Below are 21,932 nucleotides of genomic sequence, written 5' to 3'. Positions count from 1 at the left end.
CAAATCGTCCGTGTGTTCGACACTCGTACATGGGACCGTGCCGCGTGTGTACACACTCGAGCGCTGGCCCACATTAACGACGCATGGATGCACGGCGAAACCAATGCAACGTTTAGGATTGGCTCAGGCATAGTGAGCGGTTGGTCAGCCGGAGATTACCGCGGCATAATTACCTCTGCACAGTATACCTGCGACCTCTGTTTAATCTGCAATTAATGTTTCAAATTGCCATAAACCCACGGAGTAACGGATGCCACTTATCAACGGCGATAACCAACTCAGGCCGCGTATTGTTAGCGCGGGGCTAAACAATGCAGTGGGACTAGCATTGTTGCGCGGCCAACCGAGAGATAACCACTTTTCGTCGGCAAGTTTTATTTATTTTCTTTTCGACATTTTTCGAACTTTATGTTCTAATAATTCAATCGGTTATTAACAAGTACTGCTCAGATCTGCATTATTCCATACAAATATTTAGTCCATGTATTTGTAATGGAAATGTTGTATACTAGTAGTTCTGAATAGTAGTATTTCGCAGTTTACGTGTGTATAACGCTTGCGGTAGGTACCTGTGAGAATAACATGTATACGTTTCACTGAAATCGAATATTACAGGCCTGAGATGACGATTTCTGTTACAAACATATCGATTTTAAATACTTTTTTGAATTAGTGTTCGCGTAGATTTATTCAAATAAGGAAAGTTGTAGGAAAATATAACAATATAAGATCAATGGATTAACGAATTGGTAGAGGATTTATTGATTGTAAGGTACGTGAGTAACTTAAATTTTCGGACAATATGAGATTTTTACTTTCTTATATCATAACTTTGTTTCTAACAAAATAAACAAAAACCATCGTCAAGTATTATATTAAGGTATATGTCTAGTAAACAATAGTAGTTTTATTTACAGAATTTACAATTGTTAAATAACACGATCTAAATAAAACTCTGTTCAGCACCTTTTCTGAGTGTTTACGCTGAATTACTTCGAGTTAGAACGCAATGTTTGTTTACAAACACAGCCCACTGTTCGGATGATGCTAAGAATCCTTATTTCATCAGTTACTCTTCGATAATTATAATCGTTAAGTACACACGTATAATGCCACGCAAAAGTAATACCAGTTTTAATATACGACAACTTGTGATTTTTCACAACGCAAATGGCAAATCATGTACACAAATTACTGTCATGCTCAACATGAGTAAAAGTTCAGTGGTATATATCGTCAAACGATTCGAATATGAGGACCGTATAGACTCTATACACCAAAAGGGCCAACCAAAAAAGTTGGATGCACGGGATAAGAGGAAACTAATCAGAAAAATAAAGAAGGATCCTACACTCAGTAAACCAAAATTAGCAGCTGAGTTCTTAAACGAGATTGGGAAGAAGGTACATCTCCAAAAAATCCGCAAAACCTTGGCTAGGAAGAAACCGTATGTGAAGGAACAGAATCGAAAGAAGAGATTCCATTTTGCTAACGAATTTGTTTTGAAGCAAGAAACATGATGGAACGTTATCATTTTTACCGACGAAAGTAAATTTAACATTTTTGAATCAGATGGACGAATTATGGTATGGCGGAAGAAAAATGAAGAATTTAAATTTAAAAAATCTAAAGACGACTACAAAGCAGGGAGGTGGCAGTGTACTCGTCTGGGCCTGTGTATCCACATTTGAATCGAGCGAATTAGTTTTTATTGGAAATATTATGGACAAAAATATGTATTTGAACATATTAAAAACTAATTTACACAAAAGTGCTATACAAATGGGAATCATGGGACCTCAAACCTCTTGAAAATGTGTGGGACCAACTAAAGTGACGTATCAGAAAAACAACAATATCTTTAAAAGAAATGTTGAAACATCGATTAAAAGAAGAATCTGACATTGTAACTACTGAATATTTTTAAAAAATCAATAGCAATATACCACAACGTTTAAAAAAAGTGATATAGCAGGATGGCTACCCAACAAGATATTAAAACACATATTATTAAAAAAATTAGCCTAAAAGTAAGTAGTTTCTAAAAGTGTCCGAATATGAAAGTAACGTGAAAATCGAAAAGAGTTTGATTTAAACCGTGTTATTTAACAATTGTTGTAAATTCTGTAAATGAAACTTATACCATTGTTTACTAGACATATACCTTAATATAATACTTGACTATATTTTTTTTGTTTTGTTAGAAACGAAGTTATGATGTAACAAAGTAAAAATCTCATAGTGTACAAATATTAAAGTTACTAGTGGTATATAGCAAGTAATAAATAAGAAAAATGTATCTTGTTTATATGAATATTATAGTTATGTTTGATTATTTCCATTTAATTAATTTCAAACATATTTAAACGTTTCGGAAGGATGAAAGTTATCTTAAGTAATAGCACTTACATACTCTCCAAGATTGAAAGATGAAGGCAAACGTTCCAATTTTAATAGAGTATTGCATTAAATACTACATCCAATATTATCATTTCATGCGAAGAAGTAGAGAAATTTTGTTCGAGAAAGTCAGATATTTGTATTGCACTTTTTAAATTTTAATCTGCTAATGCGGGAATCCGTAAGAACCGTAGACTGTAATTTCTTCCTAATTAAAATATTACTACGAGCATGTACCTAAATAAAGATAAATATCTGTATAAATTGCTTAAAATACTAAGTGAAGGATAATATTGCATAAACTTCATTATTTAAATAACTTAAAAGTAATAGTGAGATTATCAATCCAAAATAAATTTGTTTAAATTAAGAATTTGAAATAACGTACTGAACATGATAAAATTTTTAGTTTGAAGCTTCGTCATGTACTTGACCATACATATGTAAATGTATTTAAACGAGGATATTAATAATACTCCTATTTACTTTTGAATACCTCACAAACATGAAAATTATGTTTCACAGTAATCCCTATAGAGGAATTATCGCTAATCACATTCGGTTTCTGCAATTCGCATAAAAATGATCCAAATTAATAATAAATTTTTAAAAACCATAGTTTAATTAAATATCTGAGACAACCACTTTTCCATGAAAAACATTTTTTTCATATATAATAAAAGGAATACATTAATAGATATTGTACTTAACATTAACAGGTTAATTCACGAATGTTTAAAATTTATTTTGATTTAATAATGTTAAATTATTAATATAAACAACACATTCACAACTCAAAAGTAAGCTTTGCAAATGTAATCTACACTTAAGACAATATTTGTAAAATTCGATTTTGAAATTTCGAAATTTCCAGATTTTGTAAATTGTCTTCAGATTCTTTTGATTTGTTGGTTTATTAGTTTCGTTAAACAATAACTTTCCGAAATGCTTTCATAAAATTGCCATAACTTATGATGAAACTAATATCTTCACTTAAAAACATCCGACGCATTTGAAACCTGCACGTTAATCAACTTACAATAATAGCATCAATATTTTAAATAGCTTCCTTTTAAAAAAATAACCCGAAATCACCTTATATTTTCTTATCATAGTAAGTAGATCCCTGAAAACAACAAACCAAGTAATATTACAGAATTGACACTTGTTAAAAATGATTCTTCCCTTCCATAGAAAGCATTTTATGAAGTTCTCAGTCTTCCCCAACACCATTTCGTCCCAGATATATCCAATTGTAGCCATTAACGTAAGAGACAGTCGCGTTCCCGTATCCATGTTTCGTTCCCCAAAAATCTGTTCGCAGCGATGCATTTGCCCGCGGCAGGAATCCAAATGGTGTACATATTTTCTTGGCCAGGGGAAGGCGTCGTGGAGTAGGGGAAAGTAATTCGTGGTTATTATTCGTTTACACCAACCTCGAGGGGTTGAAGACAGCCGAAACACATCCCTCTCTTTTATGCAGTGGGGCTGCCAGTATGTTATTCCGAGGCACTGTCTACTTAGGTACTTTTATATTCAATACATTCGCGAATGGTAGCTAGGCAGGGTCGTCTAGTAATCCCTCAGGACACGGCGTAGACCCATCTCAAGAGCGAAGGTACCCGCCATAACGTCGGGCCTCCATCGAAGGGTTACGGCCGTTCCCCGCCGAGGGAGCAAAAATATATATATATCGGGTCTATTTTTCAGACGTTGAGAGGCGCAATGGTGGCCCCCAGACCCATAGGATTCAAAATGTGCTTTCCGTACACCCTGTTATTAGACCCTCTCGAATTCGATCGCGCTCGACTTGCGGCGAATGGAGCCGACGGAGATTACGAGCGGCCTATGAATTCACCTCCGCGAGTTTCATTCAATTATGCGATTAAGCGGAAATTCCCCGCTTGAGCGTAAAGAATTACACTCGACGGAATTTGGTTCTACACTTTTTCCTTTCTTTCTTCATTCATTCCTTTCTTGTACAGCTAACGATGGACTCACCGGTGTATTGTGAATTTTATGGTTTCGCTACGCAAGATATCACGTCATCCGATTAAGAACTGAACCGCACGTTCAGTTGAGAATATTAGTTCGTATAATATTCGTAACAATATGTTCGACTTAAATCTTCCTTTCTATTTTTATATCGTTCCAGGATTTTTCACGGATTGTTGCAGATTTTTATGCTGTTTAAAATTTCTTTTCATTTCTGAACACAAAAGACTTTGCAAGTATCCTTCACAATTAAGTATTGTTGTTTTATACATCGAGTCCTTATACCGTGGAAGTATTTTAAAGTAATATTTTCATAGGACTGCTGGTTTCAATCGAATATACTTAGATTGGTTAATGGAATTTTAATTTGACAGGATGCGACAGTATACAAAGGTAATTAATAGAAAATATAACACAACAGTATATGATTAAATAAAATGACATCCATTTTCGATCTACCTGGGCTTTGATAACCAACTAACGATAATTTGTATTAACCTCTTCAAACATTTAGAAGAAGCAGAAATTAATAATTAATTCTTGAACGTTCGATCGTTTAACAAGTTGTTAGTAAGAACCACTCGAAAGACCGATATTGGATCATTAATAACCCAAACTAAAATTTTCCTGATATTTACTTTCAAACTAGTTTCTCTACCAAAGTGTATCTTATTAAACTACTACCAAATTTCTTTTAATGATGCGAATACATAATACTGCTCTGAATAATAAGAATTTTGCAAGAAGTACATCAATTATTTTTATTTTCCAGTTATATGGTTTGACTAAAAAATTAATTTGATACTTATTTTTAACGATTCAAAGAAGAATATCGCGATGCCTATGGAATTCTGACAATCATAAATAATTGTTTGTTATTAACTCCTATGTTTTAAAAGAGAATACTATTGGAAACATTGTACATACAAAACTGCCAAATGCATTTTCAAAAATTTCATGATTCATAAATCGCTTTGAACAGTCATCTGTTAAAGAGTCAAAGATTTTTTTAAGAAAACTTATTGAATATGTAATTTTCATTTTCAATGTCAAAGAAATTCATATTTTAGTCACATAAGTCATTACGTTTTATAATAGAATGATTAATGATTGTATATTGTAAATAAAGATATATGTGTTCATTAAAAAAGGTAACAGTGATCATACTGTCTCCAGAAATTTTAATAACTATCAAGTCCTTTCGAATTGTGCAAGTCTTACATAAAACCCTTTTTAGTATAATGAAAACTGACAGAAATAAATGGATTAGTCAAGATAAACAGAATATCTTGTACAAGCACATAAACTGGAAGGTGAAAAGTAACAGAAGGTTAAGCAATCAGAAATAAAGGCTATTCTGGGAAGTATTCGAGAAACTTTCACAGGAATTTTCAACGGAATATTTAACGATACGCATCAGTGCAAAACCGATGCAAATATCGCGTCGATGCGATACCCGCACCGGGGGAAATGGCGGATCGTCACGATTAGGAGCGAGTTGACGCGGACCACCATTAGTCATCCGGTAATGCACGTCCAAATTTAATTAGCGCACTCTTGCACGTTTTCAGCCGTCGAACGGCAGTCTCGCGCTTGGATAATTTATTCGTTCACGGTAGCTATCGTAGTGTCCCATGGGGCACCGACCGGCCGAGGGGTAGGGTGTCTTGGTGTTGCATCTCATTTTCTCGTTGGTCGCTTTCCCGTCGCGATACGCTTATTTATATTTATAAGAAAAATTCCACGCTAATGGACATGAGAATTTGCTGAGTTCTTTCTCGCGGAGTAACTCGATACCCGAGGAAATGCACTCTCGAACCAACGTCGCCGCCGCCGCCGCGCCGCCGTCGTCGTCGTCGTCGCTTCCCCCGTTCTCGACGTCGCGGAAAAAGCTTCGTGTTACTTTTACACGTTAGATACAATTTAGCTCAGCGACAGACATTTATTTCAGCAGTTATTCAAATTACATTGCTACGCGCGCGTCGCGTAATGGAGGTATCGAACGAGGGAGGGAAATGATAGCCTCTGACGGATGCATCTGCAACAGTTTGGTAATATTTAATACCCTATTTACATTTCGCTACAACGAGATATTTATTACTTCCGCGTCGGGGAGCGTTTGTTTCTACAATTCGTACTGCACAATGGGTAAATATCCATTTGCGAGCCTGGCCGGGATTTAACAACAACGGGTCGTCGCGTTCGCGCAAATACATCCTCGCGTGTTTTTTTATCGATGTTATAATCGTTTTGATGCATTTTCATCTTTCCATTCTCTCCTTTTTTGCGAAATTTCACGTTCAATGTTCGGTGTATGGTTACGCATACGGATTTCAGAGCAATGGTTCGTCGTTTACAGGCACAATGTACTTTCCAGTAATGGCCAGTGCCCAATTAATAGTCGTTTGAATACCTTGTAATTATTGTTATGTCGGCTATTAACTGGAAAATATATAGAATTTGTTTTTGTTTTAGTTTTATCATGTGATACGCGACGATTGGATTTTGTAAAATAAAACGCTAACGAGTGCTGCATTAACATGTAATATGAATTTCAATAAACCATTTGTTCCACATCAATTTTCTATACTGGCACTATAACTGATCTAATTCTATATACCAACAGGTTTATCATTTGTTTATATCAACTATAGTTTGCATGGTCAGAGATAATTGAGTTCCAAAAGTATGAACAGCGAACCAACCAATGTGTATTTGTTTTTACAATTGGACTTATTGGCAGTGAAAGCGAATAATAAAATGTACAAACATTATACAAACATGTATTCCGCTTTTTATTTATTCTATTTAAGACCAATATATTCAGTGTCCTAAAGAAAACAAATATAAATGACGTTCTGTTTCGGTATATGTTGATAGCGTCAAACAATAGCATTCACAAAATTATTTACAGTACAACAGTAATACAATAAAACAGTTTTGCGTCTGTGACTGTGAATTTCAAAGAAGGAAAAACTAAGTTCATTCTAAGGCTTCAAAATTGAAATACTTATGACTATTCTCTCCAAACATAAGCAATCACATTCATTTAATATTCTATACTTCATTTATCCTTTTCATTCCCGGCAATACCAGCCGCATCACATGCAATAAGCATGGAACCACCTCGCGACCATCCAATGTCACAAGGTAATGGTCCCTCAGTCTCTCTTACCTCCCGCCCACAGTTCCTACTTCTTTCGTCCCGCAAATGTAACGAAAGCACAGGGAAAGGATTCCGGAATAAGATAACAAAGAGGAGTCGCTGTATCAATACTTCTCCCCCGGAAACGTCCAGCTCCGCACGGTCTGGAAGGCAGCGAGTAATCGCGGACGATAAACACGGATTGTTTTGATAGCTCGTTAACTAATAGCAGACTGCGCAAAACGCGGAAGGTCAGCATGGTAATGCGAGAATCGTGTAGAAAGCTCGTTCCTCGGTGGTTCGGTGAACAACAGAGACAGAGACTGAGAGAAACGGAGAAAGTAGGCGGAGAGATAGATAGCGAGTAGAATCACCCTCGGCCCGCAGGGTTCCACTTGCCAGGGAGTCCGGGTAAGAAGGTTAGGGTGTGGGCCGCCTTTATGAAGGGTTAGACAAGCGTGCACGTACGTCGGGCTCCTTCGCATGGACGCCCGTATTATGCGCGTGTACCGCGCCTATTAATGCGTTCCCGTTGCACTCGAGGGACCGCGCGACCCTGCAACGGCTCGTCGAAGTCTCCGAGGGTGGAAGGAGACTGTCAGAGGTGGCGCGCATTGGCGCCAACCGGTAACACTGCAGCGGAGTGCCGACAAATTAGATTATGCGCGACCTCGCCCTCAACAACCCTCTTTCGCCGACACTGACCCCCTACCTCTCTCGCCGCCCCCCTGCCCTCTTTCGCTCGCCCATTGGGGCCGAACGAAAGCATCGAACGAAAGACCATCGTTCCACTGCGGATTCCCTATCTACCTAGCGGGCCGGGGTTTATTTCCTGATACCGGTGCGAGATATTCTTTACCTTGAAGCTTTTATGAGTATCTTGAAATATTAACCCTTTGCACGGCGAGATGCAGCGAAATGTATAATGCAGGGGCTGAGAGGCACGTATTGTTCCCGGTGAAATACGACCGTTTGCCGGGGCTTATATTGAACGTTTAATAATACACGCGTGACTTCTCCATTCTGTAATTGTTTTTTACTTGGGTGGTATCGATCGGGATTTGTACCCGCGTTGCTGTCTGAGCGAGGGACCTTTGTGGTAATGAATTCATTGGTGGGTAGACCACAGCGTTGGGTCGAAGTTTTATGTTGACTTCGTTGTGTCGCAGGTTTATTCCTTGATCGCTAAACATTCAGCTTTGCACAAATTTAGGTTTATTTTATGTACACTTTATCATGCCAGTATCATTGTGTAATGTATTATTAGAAATTAATGTATATTTGAGAAAATATTTTGTTCTGTTTAATGGTAATCATAAGTTGTACGTATCATACGTATAATTATTCAATAATTTCATTTGGATATCTTTGCTATTTTATTTGGAATAATTCAGACGGTTCAATTGTATTTTTTAGTCAATTTTTCTTTCTTTTCTTTGAGTACAAATATTCTCATACGCGTTTAATATTTAAATGGCAACTTTGAAGTAAGAACTTCATATATTTTAATGTCTCATTTGAAACTACTTTTTACAATTCAAATAGTATGTCTGTGGCCATCGCTGTGATGGAAGGTAAATTTGCAACCAATTAAGTCGTTGCTTAGGAGGAACTGCATGCTGCTGCAGAATCTACAGGTATTGTGCAGCTGTCAATTATACAACAATGAGGACTAAATCTCCCATTCCATAGGCGTCAATACACCAGCAAATCATCATCGATTCTCCGCCATATTTTACTGTTGGCTTCATACATGTTTCTCGATTAGCTTTTCCTTTACGTATTCCTACGTATTAATGATTTTCATTACTAAAATGTCAAACACTGATTTGTCTACTCGTAAAACCTGATTTTATTTCTCCATTTGTCAATCACAGTAATCCTGAATATATGGTAAACTTATGATTTTAGTGTATATATGACACAGAACAATGGCAGATGAAGGTGCAATTTCTGGTTTGATTCATGAACTAATTGTTCTTAAAATAAAGTATTTTAACCTTTTGCACTCCAAAGTTTTTCACTGGAAATACTCAACATTTTCCGACGAAATATAGATGACATTGTTTGAAACTAATTTAACGATAATTCGCAGACAAATTAAGCAACAAAGCTATTTTATTTAAATATTTCATATAGCAATACAAAGTTTCATTTAGAATACTAAATATTCAACTTCATAGTTTTGTTGTATTAAATCAAGTGGTGACTGAGAGTCACCTTTCGAATGCAAAAGGTTAATACGTTGGTAAGTATTATAAAAATTCTCTTTTGAACTATTGAAGGATATGATTATTAAATTTGTTACATAAATATGGTTAAGTTTATAGTAATACACGACGAAGAAGTTTTAAATTAATTTTTACGTAGTGTTTATTACATTAAAGTAATCAAAAGTATTCTAACAGTAATTATACCAGGACTTCGTATATACTTATTTCTATCGTAACCAGTCCTACAGCTGGTTACAAAAGAAAGTTAAACAAGTTACATGATAAATTGTCCTTAGTGAAAACAGAAACAAAAGGAAAGACAAAATTTTAAAAACTAAGTAATCGGACAATGTAGGAATTGACACAAAGTCAAATGAACGAAAGAGAGAAACCGCAGAATTTTTAATCAAACTTTAAAACCAGTCGTTTGACCGTTTCGCGGTACAGTTAGTGTTGAAATTCGTGAATCATGCATAAATGAAAATGCCTCTACATGAAAAAATAAGCTATAAATGGAAAATAAAATATTTGAAGCTTCCTTTTTGAAGAAATAAAAATTGAATAGTTGTCGAGTGCACCAGCACTTGAAAAACTGAATGAAATATGTAGAGTAATAGTTTTCTTTGAAATTTCGTTTTTGAGAAAAACCAGTTTGAATATTTATACAGCAGCCCTGTATTTGACTAACTGCCAGCAGAACATGTACAAACCCGAATGTTTCGATATCAAGGCCTAGAATACAAATTTTTTTTACACTGATTTTTCTTGTCAATGGTTTCACTAACTGAAAAGCAAGAACATTCATTGTTTTGAAGGTCCTATTTTATTACAATTCGTGTATTTGCAGAATAATTATTATACATTATACTACTTTGAATTTAATGTACCTTTTTAGGTTAATAATACGAAGACTGAAAACGTCCGTGCAGAATACAATGAAAGGAGTGGATATCATAATAGAGTTCCATTAAACTTTTACTTTAGTTTTGATGCACTGAATTTCTTTATAAAGAAAATGAGGTTTCACTTGATACCTTAAGAATTTGCCTCTAAAAGCTTAACATTGCATAAAGATCTGCAGTCTAGTAGTAAGCATTAAGTAGAAAGGTAGCTTTTTAAATTAAAAATACGAGGAAAGTTTGGATTGTGTGTTATGAATTTGGTGCGGAAATAAGAATTAGAAAGTTCTAGTGAGCGTACTCTCGGTCTGCGGCACGGATGCGCAAGCAGAAAGTGGAAAGTAGGTGGATATGCTGCTTTCCACTACTTTCGAGATGTGGAATCGTGAATTTTCGACCAAGATAAACCTCTCCAAGCTGCTGTGTGCAAACCTTTTAGAAAGTATTTATGATTGGTTTTAGTCGCTATGTAATCCTCAATAGGAGTGGAACTAGCAAAACGAGAAACGAAGATTGTCTATAAAAATGCTCAATTTTTAACTAAATTATCACACTTCAAATTCATAGTAAAATCTGTAATATTGGTTTAACAAAATATTCCTTTTTCTTGATCGATGTGATTTTACAGTAGATGCATTAGCACATTATATTTGTCATTAATAATTATTTATAGATTAGCAAAGACGATAAGAAATGGCTTGACGTGTACTCTGAAGATTCTGTTTTCATACTCTAAATTGAAAACGAATAAAACGCAATTGTACGTGAGGAACGAATCGAAAATCATGTGAATCTTCGTTGTTGAAAAAATTGAATTTTAAAACATGATTGACCTATTGTGTCCATACACTAGTTATTATTTTTAATTATATTATACATTAATGATTATACTACGAATCTTGATATAAATCCTAAGTAATATAAAACATTCGACCCGTATAAAGTCTTTGTACGTACTCACTGCTGTTGCACTGGCTCAGCGCCATTGGAGTTTATGTACGTTATGCAATGTTCATGTATTTCGTATGTAGTGTTAAGAAGTTGGCAGTGGGTCCTTTCATATTTTCAATAGGTTGACGTTTTGATTTAATACTATATTAGGTTAGAGCCACAAAGGACCACCGCATTGGAAACGTGATAAAGAAACTGCAGTTGAAAAAGAATTTATTTCTCCTCTCAAAAGTCCCGATAAATTAAGAATTACACAATAGAATTTTAAATTACTTAAAAACGATCTATTTTATGTTTATTTCACTTGTATTTATCAAAAATATCTAAAAACCAAAATGCATCTATGAAAATACCGTTATATTTACCTAATTAATGTTAAAACATTGTGGCCTTTTCTGTTATTCTTCACTCCTCGCAGTCACTTATTATTTATTATTATTTACTTCAAGAATTTTTAAGTTGTTTATAGTTTCTTCTTCAAACAGGTACAGGTTCAAACAGGTTTGAAGTTATCTGAAAATTGTTATGTTCCCAAATTACACACGAAACGCGAAATGTCTCGTCATTCGTCAGTAACGTGTTTATTATTAATGCATATTGAATCAATATTGATAATAAATAATATCATGCCACTGTAAATGTCCAGAAACTTCAGTGCAAAAGAACTAGCTATATATTACTGAAAACATCTTTGTGTATTTGCATATTTCCAGATTTCATACTCTCCAGATATTTCATTTAGATATAGACACAGAAATATCTCATTCACAGCTAAATTACCAATTAGAAGACTGAGCCCATCAAAAGACATCACGATCTTCTTTCGCAGCAGGCCAGACCACCGAACATCAGCCCAAGCTTAATCGCGACAGAAGCGATCGATTATTTAATAGGACGGCACCCGGATTTCCACGTATTTTATATTCCGCCGTATATCTGGACGCACGTCAAATATTTGAAGCCGCTAATTATCTCGTACGACTAGGTTCGGCGGAGACTCGGCAGCAGGCGCGCCGACCAGGGCGAGGGGTGGCTCACGGGAGCGTATAATGACAGAATGATACGTCGAGAGCAAAACGAGCATATCGCAAGAACAGCCCTCGTCATTCTGCCGTAATTATCGATGATTACACGATGCAAATACAGCCTGCGCGAGGGTGAGGAGGGCCGAAAGGGGGTTCAAAGGCAACATCGCGGAGTCACGTTTGCGCGCTCGCGCCGATATGCGCATCGTTTCTAATACGTGTCCGACAGGGGCGCGACTCCCTTCGCGTGAGCCCTCAAGATATACGTGCGCCTCCATTGAGTCGTTGCCTAACGAGTGGTTCCATCGCGTAAGTACCCACGACCGAGGGTGGCGCTCGCGTACCTGCCGGCGAAAGTTAGCCTTTAGGCGGAAAAGCTTTTTATTTCGAAGGGTTGCGCGCGGGAAGAAACGGCTGGATACTGCGCCAGCCAGCCGATGCATTATGCAGCGACTGTTTGAAGTCCTTTCTTTTCTTTCTTTCCTCCTGGCTTTCCTTTTTTTCTACCTCCCACCCGTTCTCCACCAGCCCTCGCCGCTGTGTCCCTACCGCCGTCCGTCAATCTTTCTCTCCCCTTTTTTTCGCTTTTCCCTCTACTTTCACGCTCTTTCGGCGGAGCAGCGGCTGTAACGCGGCGGAATTGTCGGTGAAACGCGCGCGAATTTCACCGTCGCGCTGCAGACGAGACCCTCGAGGGGTAGGCGACGCCCGTTTGACGACACGAATGGAAACGTTTCATGGTGAAGTGGATTGATTACTTACTTAGTTCACCGACGCCGCCGAGCAGAAACGTTTCTGCCGGGCATCGTTTTGTTCGATGAATGGCATTGAATTAACGACGTGCTAGTAAATAGAATAATTCCGTGAGACTGTGCCCTGGATTGTGTAGCGGGCTGTTGTTCCATTACATGCCTGGGAACAACCATTTTTCCCGTTCAGATGAAAGAGGGATTATGCTGGGTCACCCGGTACATTCGTGTTGTAATGTCTTTATATATTTCATGTTTCAGGGTGGTTAGAGAGAATACTCAGAATACTAAGAATACTAAGGATAGTAAGGAGCGCGAGATCAAAGAATCCGGAAATTTATTGGCTCAGAAAATAATATTTTATATCATCTCAAAATTAACCATTCATAAGCATCTACAAAAAAAGTAATGATACTAAAGTGTAGGTATTACATCAGCTCACAGAACGGAACCGCATTGACCTAGTGAAAATATGCATATCTTTGCTTGCACGCTGCGCAAATGAATCCACACTGAAATGTCTAGAAACTGACGACGAGGAATGAATTTTATATGATAACCCTCGACGGAAATAATTCTAGTACCAACGAAATGAATCTCCTCAACTGTGTACAAAACTGGGTTTACAGGCCTGTAAAGTTCTCCTGCGTGCGTGGCAGAAATATAAAGGAATTTTATTTTTTGAAATGCTGTCAAGAAATAATGTCATTACTTCGTCAGAATATTGCATTCGGTTAGAAAAGCTAAAAGAAGCAGTACCTGTAAAATATCCAGAATTATTGAACAGACACGAGGTAATCTTTCGTCATCACAAAACTAGGTCGCATGTCGCACAAAACTTTCCAATAAAGTTACATGAATTTAGTTCGGAAATTTTACTACATCCAGCATATTCTCTAGAAATTAACCTTTTTAACTGTCGCATATTCTGCGCTGCTATGAAACCTTGATTCACTTACATTACAATTGAGAGTTTAAATGTCCTATCACGAAAATATTTTTATAGTTCGATGCATCTAGCACTGAATACCTTCAAATTGACTTTCTTAAAATATTTGTCGACATTTGACAGATACACGTCAATACATAACGGGAATATTAGTTCGTATTTAATACATAAGCTAGGTTCTTACGAGTGATGGAACAATATTGTCATAAGCCCTTGTCATTGAATGACAGTCACAGATTCGACATGGTCAGTATCGAATCAATCATTGAGTTGTCTCAAATAAGTCTTCAATCATTCACAAAGTGGGTCTCGAAACAGTTGTCAAGTATTTTCCACTTTACAACTTATCAGTGATCAACAGTCCCAAACGAAGAGTCGTCAAAATAGCTTCAAACGCGTGTAAACAATAAAACGGTCCCAAACTCTCACCAACGATTCTATCAATCTCATAAAATATAACTGACGGGCACACAATTATAATTAACATCTGATACCATTTTAGAGAAACGAGAAATTAATAAAACATTTAGAATATTGTAAATTTATGTGAAGTACATTTCAGAGCCAAAAAGCATATATTATAAAACAAAAATAATCTGCAGCAAATATATTCATAATCTCGAGAGGTCTACAGAAATCTAATCATCGAATAACCAAGTTGATAAATCATATTCACCCTTTAGAATTACATGACGCATGCTGAGCATGCTTTCTGCATATACCTGCATCTCCATTTTTTAATTTCCTGCCATCGCGTGTTCATTATTTTTCATGAAGAGGAAATTACGAAACAAAAACCGATTAAGAGGAAAAGGTCAGCAATGCAAATCCAGTTTAATGCACCGAATTTATTCAGCTCAAATCCATGTAAATGTTCATTGTATGTGTCTTTCCCCCGTAAATAAATCATTTTCCACACACGCTCTGCTTTAGAGATACGCATGCTAACTATTCCCATTCCATCGGAAGAATCGCTGAGCTGATGTCCGAAAACGGTGCAACGGTGCCGTTGTCCGAGCATAAAACGACGCCAGCGTCGTTAATCATGTCGCGGAGAAAGGTACGATGAAAGGTCCTGTACACGCGTGAGATTACGAAACCCGATCCGAGGAGGCCGTGTCTGAGAAGAATCATACGAGATACCCACCAACACGCGGCCCGGGACACGGCCGCCTCGGTTCCATGAGGTGACGATAATTTATCAACGCCAGACGGAAGAATGAACGTTTTCATGGCCATCTATGCAATTCAAGAAATATGAAAATACCGTTGTTAATGAGAGAACTCGCATAAATTCACTACCATTACGTGGTTTAAAGATATCCTTTCATCAGGGTGATTTATACCGGTTACTAACACTGCTCACCTCATATTTTTTCCTTAGATATGTAACAAACCTAGCGACAATTTCAATATTTTTCTTTGCTAAAATAATATTTTTTGCCAATAGATCACTTTCAATAATTTTAAATCACCATCCTTCCATGAAAAATTAATATTGTAACATTTTTCTCGATTGCTACTTTTCAGCGCATAAATCAAAAACAGATAGTAGACGAATTCATATTGTGTTTACTTTACATACTCTTTCCTACATTTTTGCTCAAGTATCCAAGGCAGAACAACTAATTTACTCCTGTGCGGTGACTTCCACAAACAACCCCTTCACTGGCATCGATGAAAGAGATTCATAATTAATATTCCATTACTGAAGTATTACTTGGAGAAGTGTCAGAAATTCTGTTGATAAAAGAAAATAAAAAATGTCTATATAGAGTGTATAATTAACACACAAATAATTCTTAACATTTGGAGTCTATATGTCTACAGAAACCAGCTGCCCGGCATTGGAAACATACAAGAAAAGATAAAACTTGTTGGAAACCGTGATTTATGCGTTTCTTTTTCCTTTCCCGGCAAAGCCCGTCGCTGTGTTACGCTCGGAAAATGGCGTTGGTCAATGTACGTGCTCCCCCTGGCGGTAATTTGCAGCTCGTCAAAACTCCGGCGGAGGACAATGTGTGGCCACGGATCAAGATTAATTTTTACAGCAGAAGAAAATGACCGGCTGAAAGGTGCTTCCTCCACGGGGTTCTGACGGCCTCGTATCAGGACGTTGCCTTTTACGACACGCGTGTTGTAATTACGACGATAATTTCGGGTAGGATACAGAGGGCGCCGAGTATCCTCGCGAGCGCCGTAATATCCCGCCATTACTACCCCGCAAAAGGGGACCAATGGTTTTCCCGGTCGCCATTGTAGGCCTCCGTATGAAATGTTTAGCATATTAACCGGCGACCCTGGAAATATTCGTCCATTACTTTTGCGAGGTTAAGGTCGTGATTATAGCACCGTGAAACAGCGGTGGCCCGTGGTGGTGAGTTCGCGGACTAAAAATAGCTGGCGAGTGCTTCAGAGTCTATGCCCCGTAATAAGAGCTTCCGTCGAGAGCGAACACTCCTCCGAGTGGATCATAACAAACGGAATCGCGGGAAAAGCCGGCGGTTCCGCCTCGAATTATAAATTTCGTTTATTTTCCTAATCAGCTGGTTATTAATTCGTACGGAATTAGTTTAAACTGTCTCTAGAGATTGATTAGCATATTTCATTTTGCTTTCGTGGGAAGAGAAACACGCGCAGAAAGATTTGTGGGAAGTTGTACTAATCAATTCGAACATCAATAACTAGAAAAAATCAAGTTTAAAAAGTTTGTGTCTACGAATATTAATTTTTCTATTTATTTCAATTATTTGTTAACTCGTTATTTCAAGTAAACGGGCCTTTCCATTTTACCGATAGATACAGTTTCTAATAAAAAAATTTTTACTCTATCACATTCATATTCATATTAATTGCAAATTCTTCGGCAATATATGTGTATTACTCGTTGCGTGAGTAATGTTCGAACATTAATTTATTATCTGTCCCTGAGGGTGTATAATTCAAGCTTAATCACGCGCTCTTAAGTACACGGTATTAGATTGCACGCGCGTGCAATTCTTCGAGTGTCGAACGTTGCGTCGACTGATCTTCGATTAGACCTTTGTCATGTCAATGTACGACCCCGGGAGGATTAAATCTGATTCGAGACTGTTGCAGCTGGCACTTGGTCGATCAGGATCGTGATCGAGACGAGACGTATCCCGTTGATCTTTCGCCTCTGCGGACCTCTTCATCCGCGGATCATTGTCTTCGGTGACAATGGTTGGACGGTTGGCGCGTGCTGATATTTATAGTGTGGATCATTAGAATTTAAACAACGCCCTATGCCTCGTAGCTGGGAAAGTCATTCATCATCGTTCTTCTATTACGCGTCGCATAAACGTCCCGTATGACATGAATGTAATAAATGATATCGCAGCAGTCATGTGTTTTATATAACTTTAATTGCAGTCTGTGAGACGATGTATGCACCGTTGAATATGTATGATTTGTTTCGCTTCGAAGATGTTGATCGTTACACCATGAGACATAATTCTTCCGTGTAGATTTCGAAATAGCCTCTGGCTGCAAATCAGACTTATGCAATCTTACTTTTGCATACTCTATGTATTCCTAATTACATGTGAAGAGTTTCGCGTGTACACATTAATATAAATTTTAAATATTTAACCTTACTGTTATTTAGCCTATTACTATAATTTAATTAAATAACGATAATATTATATATGTAAGTATTTACAGTTTGTGTATACATGTTTATAAATATTACGTAGTAAGGATTAACAAATAATAATCCGTAAGTAAATATCATTATATAAGTAAATAAATGTATGAGTGTATGAAAGGACTTTATAATTTACAATATAAAATTTGTAGTATATAATTTATATTTAATTACTTATAAGTGTAAAATTCTTCGCAGTGGACTACTTGATCTAAAGTACTATTTGAAATATATGAAATAGAAAATATTACGGTTTACGTGGTTTCTTAAAATATTCAAATATACCAGGGGTTAAAAACAATTATGATATCGGTTTCGATTCTTGAAACAGTTATGAAGGACTAAAATAAATAAATAACATAACTGTTATTCGGTGTATCGGTTTTGCTTCCAGTTCTATATCAGCTCTATAACTGTTATTTTTGTGAAAAAAATACAGAACTGAAATACAGAACCGATATAGTAACAGTATAATATCGGGTCTCAAGAACCGGTACCAAAACCGATATACCGAATAACAGTTATGCCTTTATTTCGATTCTTTACAATTGTATTAGTCGGAACCGATAATAGTTTCAAACAGTTTTTTCAGAACCTTTCCAATTCTTGAAATATACCGAGACAATACTCGCAATTTGATGATATCGGTACTAATGTGTAATGATTTTGACACGAAGGATAATAGTTGCAATTTCAAGCTTAGCGTATTAAAATACAATATTTTATATTATGATTATTAGAAACAAGAAGTGGAAGCTTTTCCCAGAACGAATATAGTCGAAGGTGCGATTCATCAAGATGAATTTGTGACTTTCAAGCATGTATCTGCGACGACATTGTACAAACAATCTTGTGATTTCGTAGTAAAGGAACGCTGAAGAGTAAACGAGTTTTTTAAGCCACGACGAGAACCACCTGAACGAACAGACTTGTCTCCTTCGTCGATGACGAGGAAGCAACGTTACCATGAAATAACAGCTGCGCCAACGTTTCTATTCCAAAATATTTTTTGCTTAGCATCGAGGAAAAATACTTCTATATTTATAAAGTATTCATCGTACCGTCATACCTCCATATACAATACAAATAATTTTGAAATTTCAAATGAGAGTTCTTTTTACGTATATTGAAGACTGTATTTTCAATATATAAAATATCACATATTAAAACAAAACAATTAATATAATAATAATTGCATTTATAAATTGAAATTGATTTTTATGGATCCTACAATTGTAGATTATTGTTCGACAAATATTTTACTCAAAATCATTTTAATAAACAGATATAAAGTAGAATTATTAATAGTCTGTAATTAACATTTACACCTCTGTTTGCGTACCTTCTTTTGCTGTATAATTATTCCTTGTTTTATCATTAGTCGTTTTCCGTTTTCGTAATATAAAATACTCGAAAAAGTTTTACATCACAAGAAAATATTTTAATAAGGTACAAAGACAATTTTTATTTCATTAAAGCACAGGAAATGTTTGAAACACAGATGAAGGAATTTAACTGTAAAGTACTTTGTAATTAAAAACTTAAATTTCATACTCTGATTAATTTCAGACTTGAAGACTTATTGACCCTTATAAATACAGTACACTCTTCATATTAAATCAATTTAAAAAAAAACTTGATTGAAATTTGCAAATGCAATGCACAAAACAATACTTCTCCTTTATTAAAATAAAATGAAAAGTCCATAAAAAATCAAATAAAACAAAAAAATGCATCTTTTTTATAAGAATCGAAAAGTTTTACTTTCAGTTGATAAATGTTGGTCAATCTGTTAGTATCATATAACATCGAATTGCACTGAAATTGGTTTGGAAATTGACACAATACGTTCAATTGATCCATAACTTCGTGAGGTAATTAAATGTCTATATTTGTTCAGTCAGCATTTGCTGCTCTTATCAGTGAACAAAACTCACTGTTAAAAATATTTTCCAATCAAAGCAATCACAAAAAGGACGTTTAAAATTCTATTGCTATCTATATACAGTAATTAATATTATTCGTTGGTATATGTAAGTACGTAATGAAATGTATTTGCTTTCCTTTGATTAGTAAGTCCCACTTAAATGACTGAAATAAAATACGGAATACCTAATTTTTATTTTAATTTTTAATTGTTATCAATAACGAATTCGACGAAATGCAAGTAAAATTTGTGTCATGCTACATGACTAGAATGCATGGAAACCCTCACATATTTTTGACTGTGAATAAAGACATTCAAATAATATTTTATAACTTTATACATGCAGCCACATGTCTACAGTGGGAACGAAAGGGTTGCCCACCAAGGTCACAGTGGGCAGTAAGAAGGACACAACAAAAATCTCAATAGCAGTCCCACGAACAGAAAATTCTTCAATATTCTCATTCGAAAACAGAAGCGAAGTACTTGGCGAAGATTAAGCGCGCGTTTTACCTGGGGGATCAGTCTCGCGGCGGCAAGGAATGCCGCCGTGCCGTTTGTCTTTGATCATTTAAAATCGAATCCGTCCCTCTCTATCGCAAAAACAAAAAGAGGAAACCGCGCGAAAACCGGCACGGCGTCGCCAGCATCAGCATAAAACCAAGTAAGAAGAGCGCACCCGCGACGCCAGGATCCTGAATCCCCAAACGAGATTGACTGCGTCGAAACAGCTGAGTCTCCGTTACGCAACGAGCTTCCAGGAAACAGATATCTGTACCCATCCACGGGAACGGGGTGCATTTCCCGTGGATGAGAGATGGCTGAAGTGTCCTTTTCTCCTACGTTCTCCCCTCCCATAACCGTACACGCGCACGCGAATCCTGTATCACAATATCCAGGAAAATGTAATGGGTATCGAGCGCGAGGCAAGAGCGAAATTTGTTCTCGCCGCACGGCCATCGAGTACGCTGAGACACCCTGAGCCTGTCCCACCTCCTATTCCTTCGCGCCTACGAACCCCGTATACAAACGCTCTCATACACTCGCGCGTAGCTGTCTTCCTCTTTTTCTACTATTCTTGCTCTCTATTCGCCTATATTCCCGCAGAGAATCGTTCCGTGGTGCATTGAAAAATAAATCTCAGTAAAAGTCTGGGGTCCCTGTCGATACACCGACATTATGCAATATCTTTCCGCGTTGCCGCGCGCGGCGACGAGGCAGCCTCGAAGGGGGCGCGACACCGCGGGAAGGGGGATCGAAAGGAATGAGCGTAATATCCCAGATGGGCTGTACGTTTCGGATGCTTAGGTAAACCCGGCCGCGTTCGTGTGGGGGTTGCGTGAAGCCTCTCCACGCTGGATCGTATACGCGCGGTATGTGTCTATTACGCGGCCGCTTCAGCCTTACGTCGCGGCGGTAAGCTCGCCGGGATCCCCCGAAGCGTTCGGAACTGACTACTTTATCCTTACGCCGCCCGAGTTTAATTTCCCATGGATCCGCGTCCGTCGGAGGGCTCGTCGGACGTCTGTCCGGGTGTAACGTCGCGCGAAACTCTTCCACGACGGCCGCCGCACGCGCCGCGGCTGGAACTTTCGAGCCCAACAGATTGAATGGATTAAATTTTCTTTCGCGTTACGGCCCCCCTATTCCTCGGGCCTCGCCGATTCGCTTTACTACGGTGCCATCGTGCAGGAGGGGACGAATCGTTTCTGAAGCGTGAAAAATCTGCTACGAACGAGGAAGAATGGAGTGCGCCACGTGGAACGGACTATTTAATTGTCTTCTCTGCTGGTTATCGCATGAAATATGTTTCGTGTGCGATTTAAATGATTTTAATGTGGAAGCGGGACGAAGGAAATGTTTTTTATGAGTGTATTTTTGTCAATTCCTTCCAAGTTTACTCTTGGCTTTTCACGAATGTAAACGTATATTCTCTTATTGGATGCTGTATCTGATATCATTATTCAACGGACAAGTATATACAGTACCATGATCTTGATGCAGTGATCTAA

The 21,932-nt window shown here is 37.2% G+C and overlaps 1 protein-coding gene across 1 annotated transcript; it reads left to right on the top strand.

Annotated features, from left to right (window-relative positions):
• The first annotated feature begins 1,208 nt into the window (after positions 1–1,208).
• Positions 1,209–1,520, top strand: LOC143174690 (uncharacterized). Its single transcript, XM_076368965.1, has one exon. It carries the CDS (start codon positions 1,209–1,211, stop codon positions 1,518–1,520), a length of 312 nt encoding a protein of 103 aa, XP_076225080.1.
• Positions 1,521–21,932: the final 20,412 nt, after the last annotated feature.

Source organism: Nomia melanderi, chromosome 7, assembly GCF_051020985.1.
Source record: "Nomia melanderi isolate GNS246 chromosome 7, iyNomMela1, whole genome shotgun sequence".
Lineage (NCBI taxonomy): Eukaryota > Metazoa > Arthropoda > Insecta > Hymenoptera > Halictidae > Nomia > Nomia melanderi.
This window is presented reverse-complemented; position numbering and strand designations above follow the sequence as displayed.